General features: G+C 33.2%; 1 protein-coding gene across 5 annotated transcripts in view; it reads right to left on the minus strand.

Moving 5' to 3' along the window:
- The window catches only part of SORCS1 (sortilin related VPS10 domain containing receptor 1), a 440,998-nt gene that overhangs the window by 19,405 nt on the left and 408,214 nt on the right, over nt 1–13,379 (minus strand). For all 5 annotated transcript variants that reach the window (XM_039335794.1, XM_039335792.1, XM_039335796.1 and 2 more), the window contains exons 20-22: nt 12,909–13,042; nt 4,156–4,279; nt 1,282–1,394 (exon numbers count right to left, since the gene is read on the minus strand). In XM_039335794.1, the coding sequence (XP_039191728.1) occupies nt 1,282–1,394; nt 4,156–4,279; nt 12,909–13,042 (371 nt within the window). The remainder of the gene's footprint in view (nt 1–1,281; nt 1,395–4,155; nt 4,280–12,908; nt 13,043–13,379) is intronic.

The following is a 13,379-nucleotide window of genomic DNA, read 5'->3' on the forward strand; positions in this document are numbered from 1 at the left end:
ACTGCCGGCCTGCGGGCTGCATGCGTCATGCTGAAACTACACGCACCCCATTGCTGGCAATGGAAAAAAGTCATGATATGTCACGACACGTCAGTGACATATCACGACACGTCAGTGATGTTGCGAGTTTGACACCCCTGCCTTATCTGCTATAAGGTATGATGACAATATCTAATTTACATCAAACATATCATAAATGATGTCACTTCCACTCCCCCGGTGTATTTTCAGGTTGGAAACTATTGGAACTCATCAGCCTAGAATTCAAGAAAGTCTGAAATGGATCCCTTCTATTGATGAGTCCAGTTTAAGAAAAGGGTATTCTCCCTATGGTAAACATAGTTTAATGTATATTTTATGTGGTCTTATTATAGCTTCCCTATGTTACTTTTGGCCTTCATATTCTCATTGTTCATAACAGCTCATTCTGCTCAGGTTTAAATCATGGTGAGTCTAATATGGTAGCCTATTTTTAGCCATTCTTTATGTCTTAACTATGGTATTCAAATTTTGTACAGAAATATTCCTTGCATCCTGGCAAGAAAATTTGTTTCCATACCTCAATACTTGAAAACTATTTACAGTGAAAATATTCTAATCTATACTTCATCACGTTCTTGAATTGTTCTATCAATTCCAGACCTTCATAGATAATTAGTAATACAGAATCATGGATTAATTCTGCAAGTGCATTTAGCACAATGGTCCCAGTATCCCTTGATCTGTATTATTCTGCACCATAACATTGAGAAAGTAGGATGAAGAGTTATTAATGAATTACATGATCATCTAACACAGACACAGGACAGACTGCAATGACCCATATGGACAAAATGTTAGATTTAAACAGCATGCAGAGATGAGAATACAAGATAAAGATACTGAACTATATATTTAAAACTCTCTTCCCCAGTTAGTAAAGAAAAGAAATACAACTCCATTTTTAGCATGCTGCAAAAGAACACAATTACAATGACGTGAGACCAAGCATCTGTGACTCTGTGTGTGTGTGTGTGTGTGTGTGTATGTATATATATATATATATATATATATATGTATTTAAAATTGTATGTATATATGTGAATATAGACTTTGATTTTTTTAAAAAAATCTGAAATTAAATGGATGAAAATTGTTTATATTAATCTGATAAATGGAAGGAATATTCCTATAAATCATTTTTGTGTCTTAAATTGGATTCAGAATCTTCTAAATGCTCCTTTCAAAGAAATTAGTGGAAGGTAACAAAACATATCAATAAAATATGCAACTTTTTTTTACCTCAACTAGAACTATCTTAATGACATAACCAATATCCCGTCTCCATTCAGGAATATCTGGATTGTATTCATCCAGATTTGGAGAAAACGAAAGCCGTAAAGACTGAAAATGCTCTAGAAGGAAAGGAGAGGAAAAGAGTGAAATGGAAAGAAAAAAACAGAGAATCACAATTATTAAATGGTGCTCACATTAAAATAGCATACATTTAGGCAAAGAGAAACAGACTAATATTTTAAATTCTAACTAATAAACCCCCTCCAAAGTATCTATCACTGATGAATTTAGACCTTTTGAGGTCCTAAGCTATGTAAAACTTATAGGCCCCTTGTTAAAAAAGTTACACAAGATCTCACAAATATGCATACTAAAAGAGGATCTTGGATCACCACAAATAAAGTGAAAACATACATTTTGCCTTTTAATTATTTAATAGCAAAGTATTTAAAGTGAAAAATACAAATTATTTTCAAATGAATGCATTTACTGATTACATATTGATCATTTGCCTGGCTGGATCTCTCTCATAAATAATGATGTCGTCTGTTTAAGTGTAATTTAAACATATTTTTAATATACAGACAAACAATGCTGACAAAATAACTAATCAGTCACTTTTATTAACATAAGGAAAAATGAACTTGTTTTCATTATAAGAAAACTGATATTCTAAACTATTGTGAGGCCCTGCAGATTGTGAGACCCTGTACCAGGGCTGTCAAACTGGCGGCCTGCAGGCCAGATGTGTCATGTTCAGGCCACGCCCACCCCAGCTCCGCAAAGGCAAAAAACATCATAAAACGTCATAATACATCACATGACATGATCGAGTTTGACACCTGTGTCCTGTAATATAGCTAATTTAGCTTATGCCTAAATCACCAACTAAAGGGCTTTTTGCATGATCCTTAGGATGCAATATGGTTCTTGTAATTATTTCTCAATTAGTTACTTTGTAGTTCAACTACAAGCGCCTGATGTAAAAAAGGTCATTTGAAAGATTTTAAAGGATTATACATTGAAAGATATCAAAGGTATCTTTGTAAAGTACAGGTAGTCCTTGACGTACGACCATAATTGAGCCCAAAATTTCTGTTTCTAAGTGAGACAGTTGTTAAGTGAATATTGCACCAAATTTTTATGATTTTTCTTGCCACAATTGTTAAGTGAATCACTGCAGTTGTTAAGTTAGTAATTGTTAAGTGAATCTGGCTTCCCCATTGACTTTGCTTATCAGAAGGTCACAAATGATGATCATATGGCCCCAGGATACTGCGACCTTCATAATATGAATCAGTTGCCAAGTATATGAATTTTGATCAAGTGACCATGGGGATGCTGCAACGGTCATAAGTGTGAGATACAGTCATAAGTCACTTTTTTCAGTACTGTTGTAACATTGAACAGTCACTAAGTGAACTGTTGTAAGTTAAGGACTCCTATATTGCAGTGCTCCAGATAATCACAACTGAAGAAGAAAGAGAGGAGAAAATAGCTGTAGAAAAAGCTCCTAAATGTTCATCTTTCCACTGCATTTAATAGACTGTAATGCTGTAATTGTATTATGTGCCCATTTTAGAGAGTTAAGGCATTTAAAAAGTCTGCAAACATAACAACCAATGATTTATGCACTGATTTTAAAGTGTCTTCTATATAAATCATACTGATTAAATCAATTTCAATTTTGCACTGACCCAGAACAAATTCTAAATGAAGATAAATCTGAAGCCTCATTGGTAATCAGCTGATTAAGTGTTAGTGCTCTGTGAACCAAGTTACTAAAAAGAGACTTAAAACAAGAATCTAGACATAGTCTTCATTTGCCTTTCTTCAAACACATATGGTAGTTTGATATGTGTCTGTGTGTTTTCTTCAGTATTCCTCCAAATACAACCTCTATAGCAATTAGGTCGTTTGTATTTTGAAAGGATTCAAATGAAACACTTGAAAACACCCCTCAAAATACGACAAGCAGCATGGCAATTACTTTAAGTAGTGCTGTAAAGAATGAGGAAACTGAGTGGGGATTTATGAGACGTAATATGCTCAGTATTTGAAATTTGTAGGAAGGCCAGTGTTGTGAAAGAAAGAAATATATATATTGCAAAGATGTGCAGAGGCCATCTTTCATTCCAGCTGTTTATACAAATATAGCTTAGTCTCCAAAATTTCCATTTGGGAGAAGATTTTGGAGCAAGTAGAGGACTTTTATCTATAGCTATCTATAGCATGTAGAGGAAAAAATTAATTTGAAACTCTTACAATCATATTGAGACATGCACATTCCGTCAAGATAACATTTGTTCTTCTAGAGGATAATTTACATCAGGACGCTTCCTGGTTCTATTAGATAATCCAGTTGCTTAACCTGTCGCTAATGCTAACCCTATCCTCATCCTTATCCCTATTCTCATCCCTATCCCTATCCTTAACCCTAACCATAACCCTAATTTGCTTCTTTGTCCCTTAAATCTTATTTTTTCCTGGTGATATCACTGTATCAACAAAAATGTTCACTGAGGGAAAATTATAAAAATTCGAAGTGCAGCTCTCAGTCGAAATCATGTGTTTATCTCTGTTTCAAGATATGACCCAGGTGTTGAATTGCTGAAAAGTAAGAATTTCTCTTGGTGTAAATCTATTATGAAGTACAAAGAATGCACTTTGTTATGGATAAATAGATCCTTGATCTTATAAAAGATAATAAATATAAGTTCAACTTCAAAGCTCTTGATTAATCTGATTGTCATATAGTTGCCTTGTATACTCTTATCCTTATCTTCTTCTTCTTTTTCAACCCAAGAACCCAGCAAAGGGGAACTGGCCATGGAAACCTAAGGAATAAATCAACAAAGAGTGAACAAAAACAAGGCTCACCATATACTGCAATCATCTTGGTGTCTTGCAGAATTGTGTTTCCTGCAGAAACTTGTACTGTGATTATGTTCATACCTTCCATAGAGAAGGTAAATGTGATGGTCCCTTCTAGAGTAATTAGTGGCTGCAAAGACATCAGAAGGAAACAAGAAAATTTAATTAATGTAGTAATTAAAAGCCAAGACAAGCATGTTGCTAAAAACAAACTGGGATTAAAGATGTCCAAAGAATCATTAGGAAGCTACTGCCACTGATTTATTTTTCTCACATTTTTCAATTGTATGAAAAAGCATAAATTATGAAAGATTCCATAAACTATGAAACCTATCATTTAGAATAGCTTCATAAAAGTACCTACATCTCCAGAAAACGATGGATAAGTTTTCATAAGATACTAAAGGGGAGGGAGGACTTCCGGTGGTTTTGCGCTGGCGATGGCGGCTACTTTGTAGCCGTCCTCCTGAGAAAGTGTTAGAACCGCTAAGAACAGCAGGCATCAGCTGTTCTGCGGTTCAAAACCTCCTTCCCGGGCAAAGGGAGGGAGGGGAGTATCATCTGAATAGTGGTAGAGCCTCTGAAATCCCCCAAAGAATTTTTTTGGGGGGTGAAAAGAGTGCTCCCATGGAGTTCAGATTGTCTCCGCTTCTCAGCTGTCTTTGTCTCTAGGGACAAAGCAAGACGCTGCTCCCACCTCTGCGAATAAAGTGATTTGGTGAGTTATCTTAAAAGCGGACAGAGCTGAATAGAGGATTTTATTTTTATTTTTTTATTTTATTTGGGCTTTCAGTTTAAAGATTTATTTTTATTCCCTTTTTTTTTTCTTTTGCTGAAAGGGAAAGTAAAATGGCGATCGGCAGGTTTTTTTTTTTTAAGTGACTGGAACGGAATGGAACGGATTTGATTACTTACATTGATTTTTTGAAGGTGGATTTGGGTTTTAAGAGGACTATTTTCCCTCTCTGTTTAACCTTTTTTTTAACTTTTTTAAGGGATTTTTCTTGTATATTTTGTATTTTTTTTAAGAAGGAGGAAAGAAGAAATAAAATTTTTGAAAATGGCTTCAAAGCATCAAGCAACTTCTACAGTACCTAAGGTGGCTTCTTCTCCTGCGATATTACCAGCACAACAACCTAAACTCATACCACCATCTTCTCCTCCCCTGCAACCAATAACGGTAAAAGATATGCAAGATATAATGGGAAATGCTATATCTCAAATTAGAGGTGAAATGAAAGAGCTTTTAGTGGAGAATAATAGCATTTTGAGGCAAGATATAGTTTTGGCTTTAAAGGGACTTGCTTCTGTGGTTGAAAAATTGGATTCTCGAGTTGAAGAAGTTGCAGACAAGATAGAGGTTTTGGAGGAAAAGTTTGAAGGAATGGAAAAAAAGGTGGAAATTTCACAAGATGAAATTGTTATGTCCCAATATAGTGAGATGGAGTTTGCTTTAAGAATCAGAGGTCTGAGAGAGGATATGCAACAAGACCTGAGAGAGATTGTAGTAAATGATTTTGCTGTGATTTTGAACAGAGAAAAAGAGGAAATATCTAGAGAAATTGAAAAAATATTTAGAGTCAACTCCTGGGTTGCAAAGCAAAGAAATCTGCTAAGAGATGTAGTAATTTACTTTGGAAAAAGATCTCTGTGCAATGAAATTATACAAGCTTTTTATAACAAGAGGTTCCAGATTGCTGCACAAGATGTTATAATTTTAAAGGAGATTCCATCTAAAATTTTAAGAAGAAGAAAAGAGTTTGCTTTTCTGGCAGAGGAACTTAAAAAAAGGCAAATGCCATTCAGATGGGATATTCCGATTGGAATAGTGGTGAGCCATGCGTGGACACGTTATAGACTTAATACTGTTTTTAAAGCAAAGGAGTTTTATACTTCGGTCCTGGGAGCACGCTCATCACCACCTATAATGCTTAAAGTTTTGGATGGGAAGGAGGTTGACCAGCAGTCTGAAGAAGCTGTGTTGATGAAAGCTGGAAAATCACAGGCAGAGTAGTTTCAACAAGTTGAGATGAAAGAGCAAAGAATGACTCGGGCAGCGCATAGACGTAAGGAAAAGGAACAACAGAAGAAAGATGTCAAAGAAGTTTTACAAGAATTTGTTTCTGAGCCTGTGGAAGGAGCAAGACCTAAGAGATCTTCAGTACAATCTTCAATGGCAGATCTTCAAGCAGTCTTCTCTAGGCTTTTGGATGAGTGAGTTGGTAAAGCTCCTGACATGGAATGCTAATGGCCTTAATTCCCCTCAAAAGAGAAAGAAAATATTTCACTATTTGAAGCAGCATAATAATGATATTATTTGTTTGCAGGAAACGCATATTATCTCTAAGGATCAAAAATATTTAGTTAATGCTCGATTGGGATCTCATTTTGTATCTTTTGCTCCTGGGAAAAAAGGGGGTGTAGTTATTTATGTTAAGCAAAATTTATCAGCTTGTTTAGTAGATTCTGATCCTCAAGGGAGATATGTTATGATTGAAGTTGGACTGTATGGTAAGAAAATACTTATAGTAGGTTTGTATGCACCAAATCAACAACAGGAACAATTTTATAGGTTGTTACATCAAAAATTGATTTTATTGGATTATAGATCTGTTATATTGATGGGAGATTGGAATGGAGTTTTAGATACATCTAGAGACAAAAAAGGACTTTCTACTTCTTTTAAACAGGCTAAATTACCTAAGGCTTTTTTTGACTTGAAAGAGGATTGGGAGTTGCGAGATTATTGGTGAGAACAAATCTGGAAGAGAGAGACTTCACTTTCTTTTTGGATAGACATCAATCTTTTTCAAGAATTGACTTTTTTTTTATTACAACGGATTTATATTTTAGGGTAAAGAATGTAAAGATATTTCCAAGGACATTGACAGATCATAGTCCAGTATGGATGGAACTGGTTACTGAAAAGGAGGAGAGAAGATCTTGGAGGTTGAATGAAAATTTGTTTAGGCAAGAAATGAATGTTCAGAAACTTAAAGAGCATTTAAAGGAATATTTTGTTTTAAATATGCATAAGGGTACTTCAATGTCAATGGTATGGGATGCAGGTAAAGCTTATATGCATGGGGTTTTGATGCAAATGAATAAGATTCATAGACAGAAACAGGTGCAGAAACGTAAGGAGTTGGAAGATGAGATTAAATTAAAAGAAAAAGTTTTAATTTCGAATCCTATAGATGAGAAGACTAAGGAATCTATAAAATTGCTTAAATCGCAATTTAATATGTTAATGGCAGATCAGACTGCAACTAACTTATTGTACATGAAACATAACACATTTTGTAATGCTAACAAGCCAGGGAGATGGCTGGCCTATCCATTGTGAAAGAAACAGAAGTTGAGAATTGTAGATAAAATAAATTATAAAGGTAAATTGGTATTTCAGAAGGAATTGATTAAGAAATCTTTTTTAGATTATTATAAAAAAATATATATGGGCAGGAAAGTACAGGCTTTAGATATAGATAAATATTTACAAGATGCTCATTTTCCTAAACTAACAGAAGATCAGAAACAAGAAATTAATGGATTAATTACTACAGAGGAAATTGTGACAGCAATTAAAGAATTAAAGTTAGGTAAAGCACCTGGCACTGATGGACTGACATCAATTTATTATAAGACTTTGATAGATGAGTTGATAGAACCTTTAAGGGAACTTTTTAATAATATATTACAGGGTTTAGAGACCCCCTTGTCTTGGGGCAGAGCTTTTATATCTTTGATTCCAAAAGAAGACCAAGATCTTACGTTACCAAAGAATTATAGACCTATATCTCTCTTGAATGTGGATTATAAGATTTTTTTCGAAAATTTTAGCTAATAGATTTATGATTGTGTTGAACCAATTAATACATATGGACCAAACTGGTTTTATAACTGGAAGGTATATGAAAAATAATGTTAGACAAATTATTAATTTAATAGAATATCTGGATAAGAATAATCAAATTTCTGCAGGATTGATATTTTTAGATGCTGAAAAAGCTTTTGATCAATTAAATTGGCAATTTATGCTAAGACTGGTTGAGGAAATGAATTTTGGAGATAAAATTTTACAGGCCCTTCGAGCCATTTATCAAAAACAAATGGCACAACTTATAGTTAATGGAGGCTTATCAGAGGTATTTCCAATTGAAAAGGGGACCAGACAGGGTTGTCCATTGTCCCCATTGCTGTTTGTGTTAACCTTGGAAATTTTATTGATTAAAATTTGGGAATCATCGAAGATAAAAGGAATAGAAATTAATAAAAAAGAATTTAAATTAAGGGCTTTTGCAGATGATTTAGTTGTTACATTATCTCAACCAACTTATTCTGTAATGGAGTTGTTACAACTGATAAATCAATACGGACAAGTTTCAGGTTTTAAAATTAATAATAATAAGACTAAAATATTGCCTAAGAATATGACCAATTTGGATAAGGAGACTGGTTAGATCGACAGGTTTTGAGGTTGTCAATAAGGTAAAATATTTTGGGGTTATTTTATCAGCTTCTAATGCAAAACTGGATAAAAACAATTATGAAATGTTGTGGGTTAAAATACAAAAGGATTTGAATAATTGGAAAAAGCTGCAATTGTCCCTCTTGGGGAGAATAGCAGCGATTAAAATGAATGTTTTGCCAAAATTTCTTTTCTTATTTCAAATGATACCTATTTTAAAGAAAGAAGCAAATTTAGATGAGTGGCAGAAAGGTATTAATAAATTTATCTGGGCAGGGAAAAAACCAAAAGTAAAACTTAAAATTATACAAGATATACGAGAGAGAGGTGGACTCAAGGTACCGAATCTGAAATTGTACTATGATGCCGTGGTTTTGACATTAATTAGTGATTGGGTTAATTTAACAAATGCAGATATATTCCTTTTGGAAGGATGGGATTTACTGTTTGGATGGCATACCTATTTAATTTATAATAAAATGGTCGATAGGGTTTTTAAATCTCATATTTTAAGATTTTCTTTACTTCGGGTTTGGAAGAAATATTACAGAAGTGATTCAAGAATTCCATTATGGGATATTCCATGGCATGCAATAGAAGGAATAAGGAGAGGAGTTAAGATGGATACCATTTCTTATACTCAATTACTTAAGTGGGATGGTAAAAATTGGCAATTAAAATCTATGGTACAAGAAAATATCATCTATTCTTGGTTTCAGTATAGACAACTATCGGAAAGATGGAAGATAGATTATAAGGTGGGCTTGTTTAGAGAGGATGAGAATTTGTTAAAACAAATTAGAGATCAAAGTCGAACTCATATTAAAAGAATTTATGGTGTGCTAGTGGAATTGGATTCAGAAGCAGAGTTAAAGACTGTATGGTTAAGTGGGCACAAAATTTTGATGAACCGATTCTATTAGACACTTGGGAGATTATTTGTGTGAGGAATGTTAAATTTACACAAGCCCAAAATTTACGGGAAAATTTTTATAAAATGTTTTATAGATGGCACCTTGATCCACAAAAAATGTCTCATATGTATTCAAACCTGCAGCCTAGATGTTGGAGATGCGGTTGTTTGGATGCCACTTATTATCATATTTGGTGGTCATGTAAAAGTATAAAAGCTTTTTGGATTAAGATATGGTGGAATATTCAAAGAATTTTTAAAAGAAGGATAAAATTTACTCCACAATTGTTTTTGCTGGGTATTGTTTCGGATTGTGATGACAAAGAGATCATTTTAATGTTAAATTTAATTACTGCGGCTAGGTTGTTAATAGGGCAATATTGGAAGAAGGAATCTTTGCCTACTCTGCAAGAATGGTTTTTTAAAGTTTCTTACTTAGCGGAAATGGCAAAAATTTCGGCTTTCTTGAAAGATCAATCGCAAGAGAAGTATCTCTTGGTGTGGAAAAGATGGATAAATTTTATACAATATAAGTATGATATAAAAAAATACCATCTAGCTTTTGAATAAGTTATATTTAAAGTTTAAGATATTTATTTAGAAGTGTAATCATTATTATTTTTAATTCTTTATTTCTTTTTATTTTTTTATTTTCCTTTCTGTTTTTTATATATAATGGAGTTAAAGTATGTTATAATCTGTTTATTGAGTGTAATGATATTGGTTTAAGGTTTATTTGGGTTTAAATTTTTTTTTTTCTTTTATGTTCTAGTTAAGCCTGTATTCAGCTCTGGGAAGAATGGGGTAGGGTTTTGGGGAGGGTTGGGAGGGATTCGGGAAGGGGTTTTTATTGTAAAATTTTAAAAACTTTTAATAAAAAAAAATACTAAAGGGGGGTGATAATAAGCAAATGCTTATCTTGGTTTATATAAAAACTAAGCCACAAAATTGGGCTTCGTGATTACAAAATAAACCAAGATGATCCAAATAAATCAAATTTTAGGCTTAATATAATGAACAAATCTTGAAAGTGTACAATATGTAGGTATGGATAGATTAGGTAAGATTGATATTTTTCCCTTTCTAATTCTTCCAATTTTTAATATACAATAGCATGTGAATTTGAATATTCTCATACAATTTGTATATTTCAATGAATCCGAAATGAACAAAACCTGACACAGTTAAACTCATGTATTGTTTTTGTGCATCTGACCAATTCAAAATAAGAAAGTTGTTAATATGGAAGGTATATATTTTTTCCCCTATAAAATTGTTAATAAGGCCCCTAAAAAATTGACTCATTAAATGAAGACCCTTCTAACCTTTCAGTCTGGGCTAGATCAATGGTGATAAAATAGTGAAGTTTCCCTGCATTAGAGTGGTGTTATATATTTAATTGTTACATAGCAATATCCTTTGCACAAGCATGAAAAATATATCTCTGCAGATTTCAAAAAAAAAGAAAGAAGAAAGAAAGAAAGAAAGAAAGAAAGAAAGAATGAATGAAAGAAAGAAAGAAAGATCATAAAGTTTAGACAGAGAAAACATCAGGTTACTAAAAAAAGAAATAAAAAAGTGAGGAAAAAATGAAGAACCAAAGAACCACATAACAACAACAATAAAGTAAAGATTTTTTCACAGAGAATTCTTGGTCCTAAGAATGTTGTTGTGTCATATCCAGAAATAAATCAATAATAACTTGTACCATATCTATGCTCTCACAATGTTATCTAGTGGGTGAATAAATTACCAATGAAGGCAACCCTGTTGTTTTCTAGAATAATGATAGAACGTATGAACAATTATAGAAAAAGAAGAGCCTCATTCCACCTGAGTATTGTGGAAGAAGTAGTCACCTCTTATACATGTAGTTTTTCACTTATGACTCATCATTTAATGACCATTTAGAATTATGATGGCTTCAGAAAGGATGTTTTATGAGACACAAAGCACTTCTGACCATTATAAAATGTCATGCAGTCCACCCCAATGGTCACATGACTGCATTTCAGGTGATTGGCAATCCACTCACATTTACAGGAGATTGCAGCATCCACATATGGTCATGTGACTGCAATTTGTGTTATATTTTTTTTGCCAGTTTCCACTGGATTTTCCAAGAAAAGTGCAAATCCAGGAAAAAGGATTCAGACCTAGGACTGCATGATTTACATTACAACCACAATAAAAACAGTAGTAAAATCAGATCCAATGACATGGGTGCCATGTTTGTTAGTCTATTTTTTTCTTTTTTCCCCTTTCCTTTGTTTTGAATATTTTTGGGGTGGTAAAAGAATAAATAATGTTTTTTTTTAAAAAGGGAATACCCTGAATTCAGAATTTTGCCCTGAACATTATGGCAAATCATCATATTACACATCCGTAAAGTTGAAGAATTTTTAAGTATCTAAAGGTTTCAATATTGTTGAGTTATCTTCATCAAGAATCTATCTCAAAACAGTTTAAATCAAGCTTTGAGGAATGAAAATGGGACTAACCAGGAAACAATACTGCCTCGTTGAATTATGTAACAGGACCCTGATACCTTCATGAAGTGCAAGTCTATCATCGTTGTATGTATTTCATATTATCAGATAACCTTGTCGTTGTTGTTTCGACCATTCAGTAAACAATAAATGTTTAACTTCATGTGATCTCAATGAAACATCCTTAATATAACTTCTATAGTGGTTAAAGTCCACTTTCTAATTACTTTTAAATTTAGCAGTACAACAAATCATAACCCATTGCTTAGTTAAAAAGAAGCAATCAGTGATAGGTAGAAAATTAAATATTATACATAGGCTATGCATCATTTAGGTGAGTGATTAATAATGCAAATATATCACTTTAATGCAGTGCTTCCCAGCCTTGATACTTCCAGGTATATGTGTATTCAACTCTGAGAATTCTTGTTAATGATCATGTTGGCTGTAGAAATCTGGAATATGAAGTCTACGCATTGGGGAAATTGCCATGGTTGATAAACAGTGGTTTAATATGACAGAAATTCATTTGAGGGATTTAAAATATTCCATTAATGAAATAGCATAAACAGTGGTGTCCAGGATGTGGGAAGTTTTTTTTTTTTAAAGTAAAGATGGTAACTACAGACATTCAGTCAAAAACCTATCTTTTTCTGTGTGATAGACAACCCTGAGTATAAAAATAGAAAATGGTATACTTTCAAACCCTAGAATAACAGACATACATATAAATGAATATGAAGCTGAACAATTATATTATTTTTAAGCTATATTTTGCATGATGGGAAAAAACAGAATCTTTTGTATTACTCAAGTAATCTGTAAGCTGTTTCTTGAGTTAATTCTCCCCCATTAATTAGCCTTTGATTTCACTGCATGAAATACGGACCTCAGTGTTGTTTCCAAACCACCAAATATAGGTTAGAGTTCCAACTTGACTGGGCCATAATATTGCTGTGGCATTAACTTCTTTGTTCTTTGTTGTTACAAATGGAAGTGACAAATGGACATGCTCTAAAGGACCTAGAAATGAAGAAGAAATAAGAAAAATATGTTCATAAAAACATGTACAGATTTTAAGTTTTATGTTCTGCAGTTTCAGTAGGACTGTAGGCTACTTCATTTACAATCTAATTTCAGTACTGTTGCAACTTGCATGTGATTAGAGCAGACTCACTACAGGCTATGGAAGGAAAGGGAAAGGGAAAGGAGAAGGAGAAGATAAACTCTAAATTCTAAAAGAACCCAAGCTTATGACTACCAGAATAGCTATCATATATCATTTCAGATATATGATAGCTATTCTGTTTGAAGTGAATAATGTTCCCATTGTAGAAAGAATTAGAATAATGAAAGAATT

The sequence above is a fragment of the Crotalus tigris genome, unplaced genomic scaffold (assembly GCF_016545835.1).
Source record: "Crotalus tigris isolate CLP2741 ecotype Arizona unplaced genomic scaffold, ASM1654583v1 scf7180000017659.2616968, whole genome shotgun sequence".
NCBI lineage: Eukaryota > Metazoa > Chordata > Lepidosauria > Squamata > Viperidae > Crotalus > Crotalus tigris.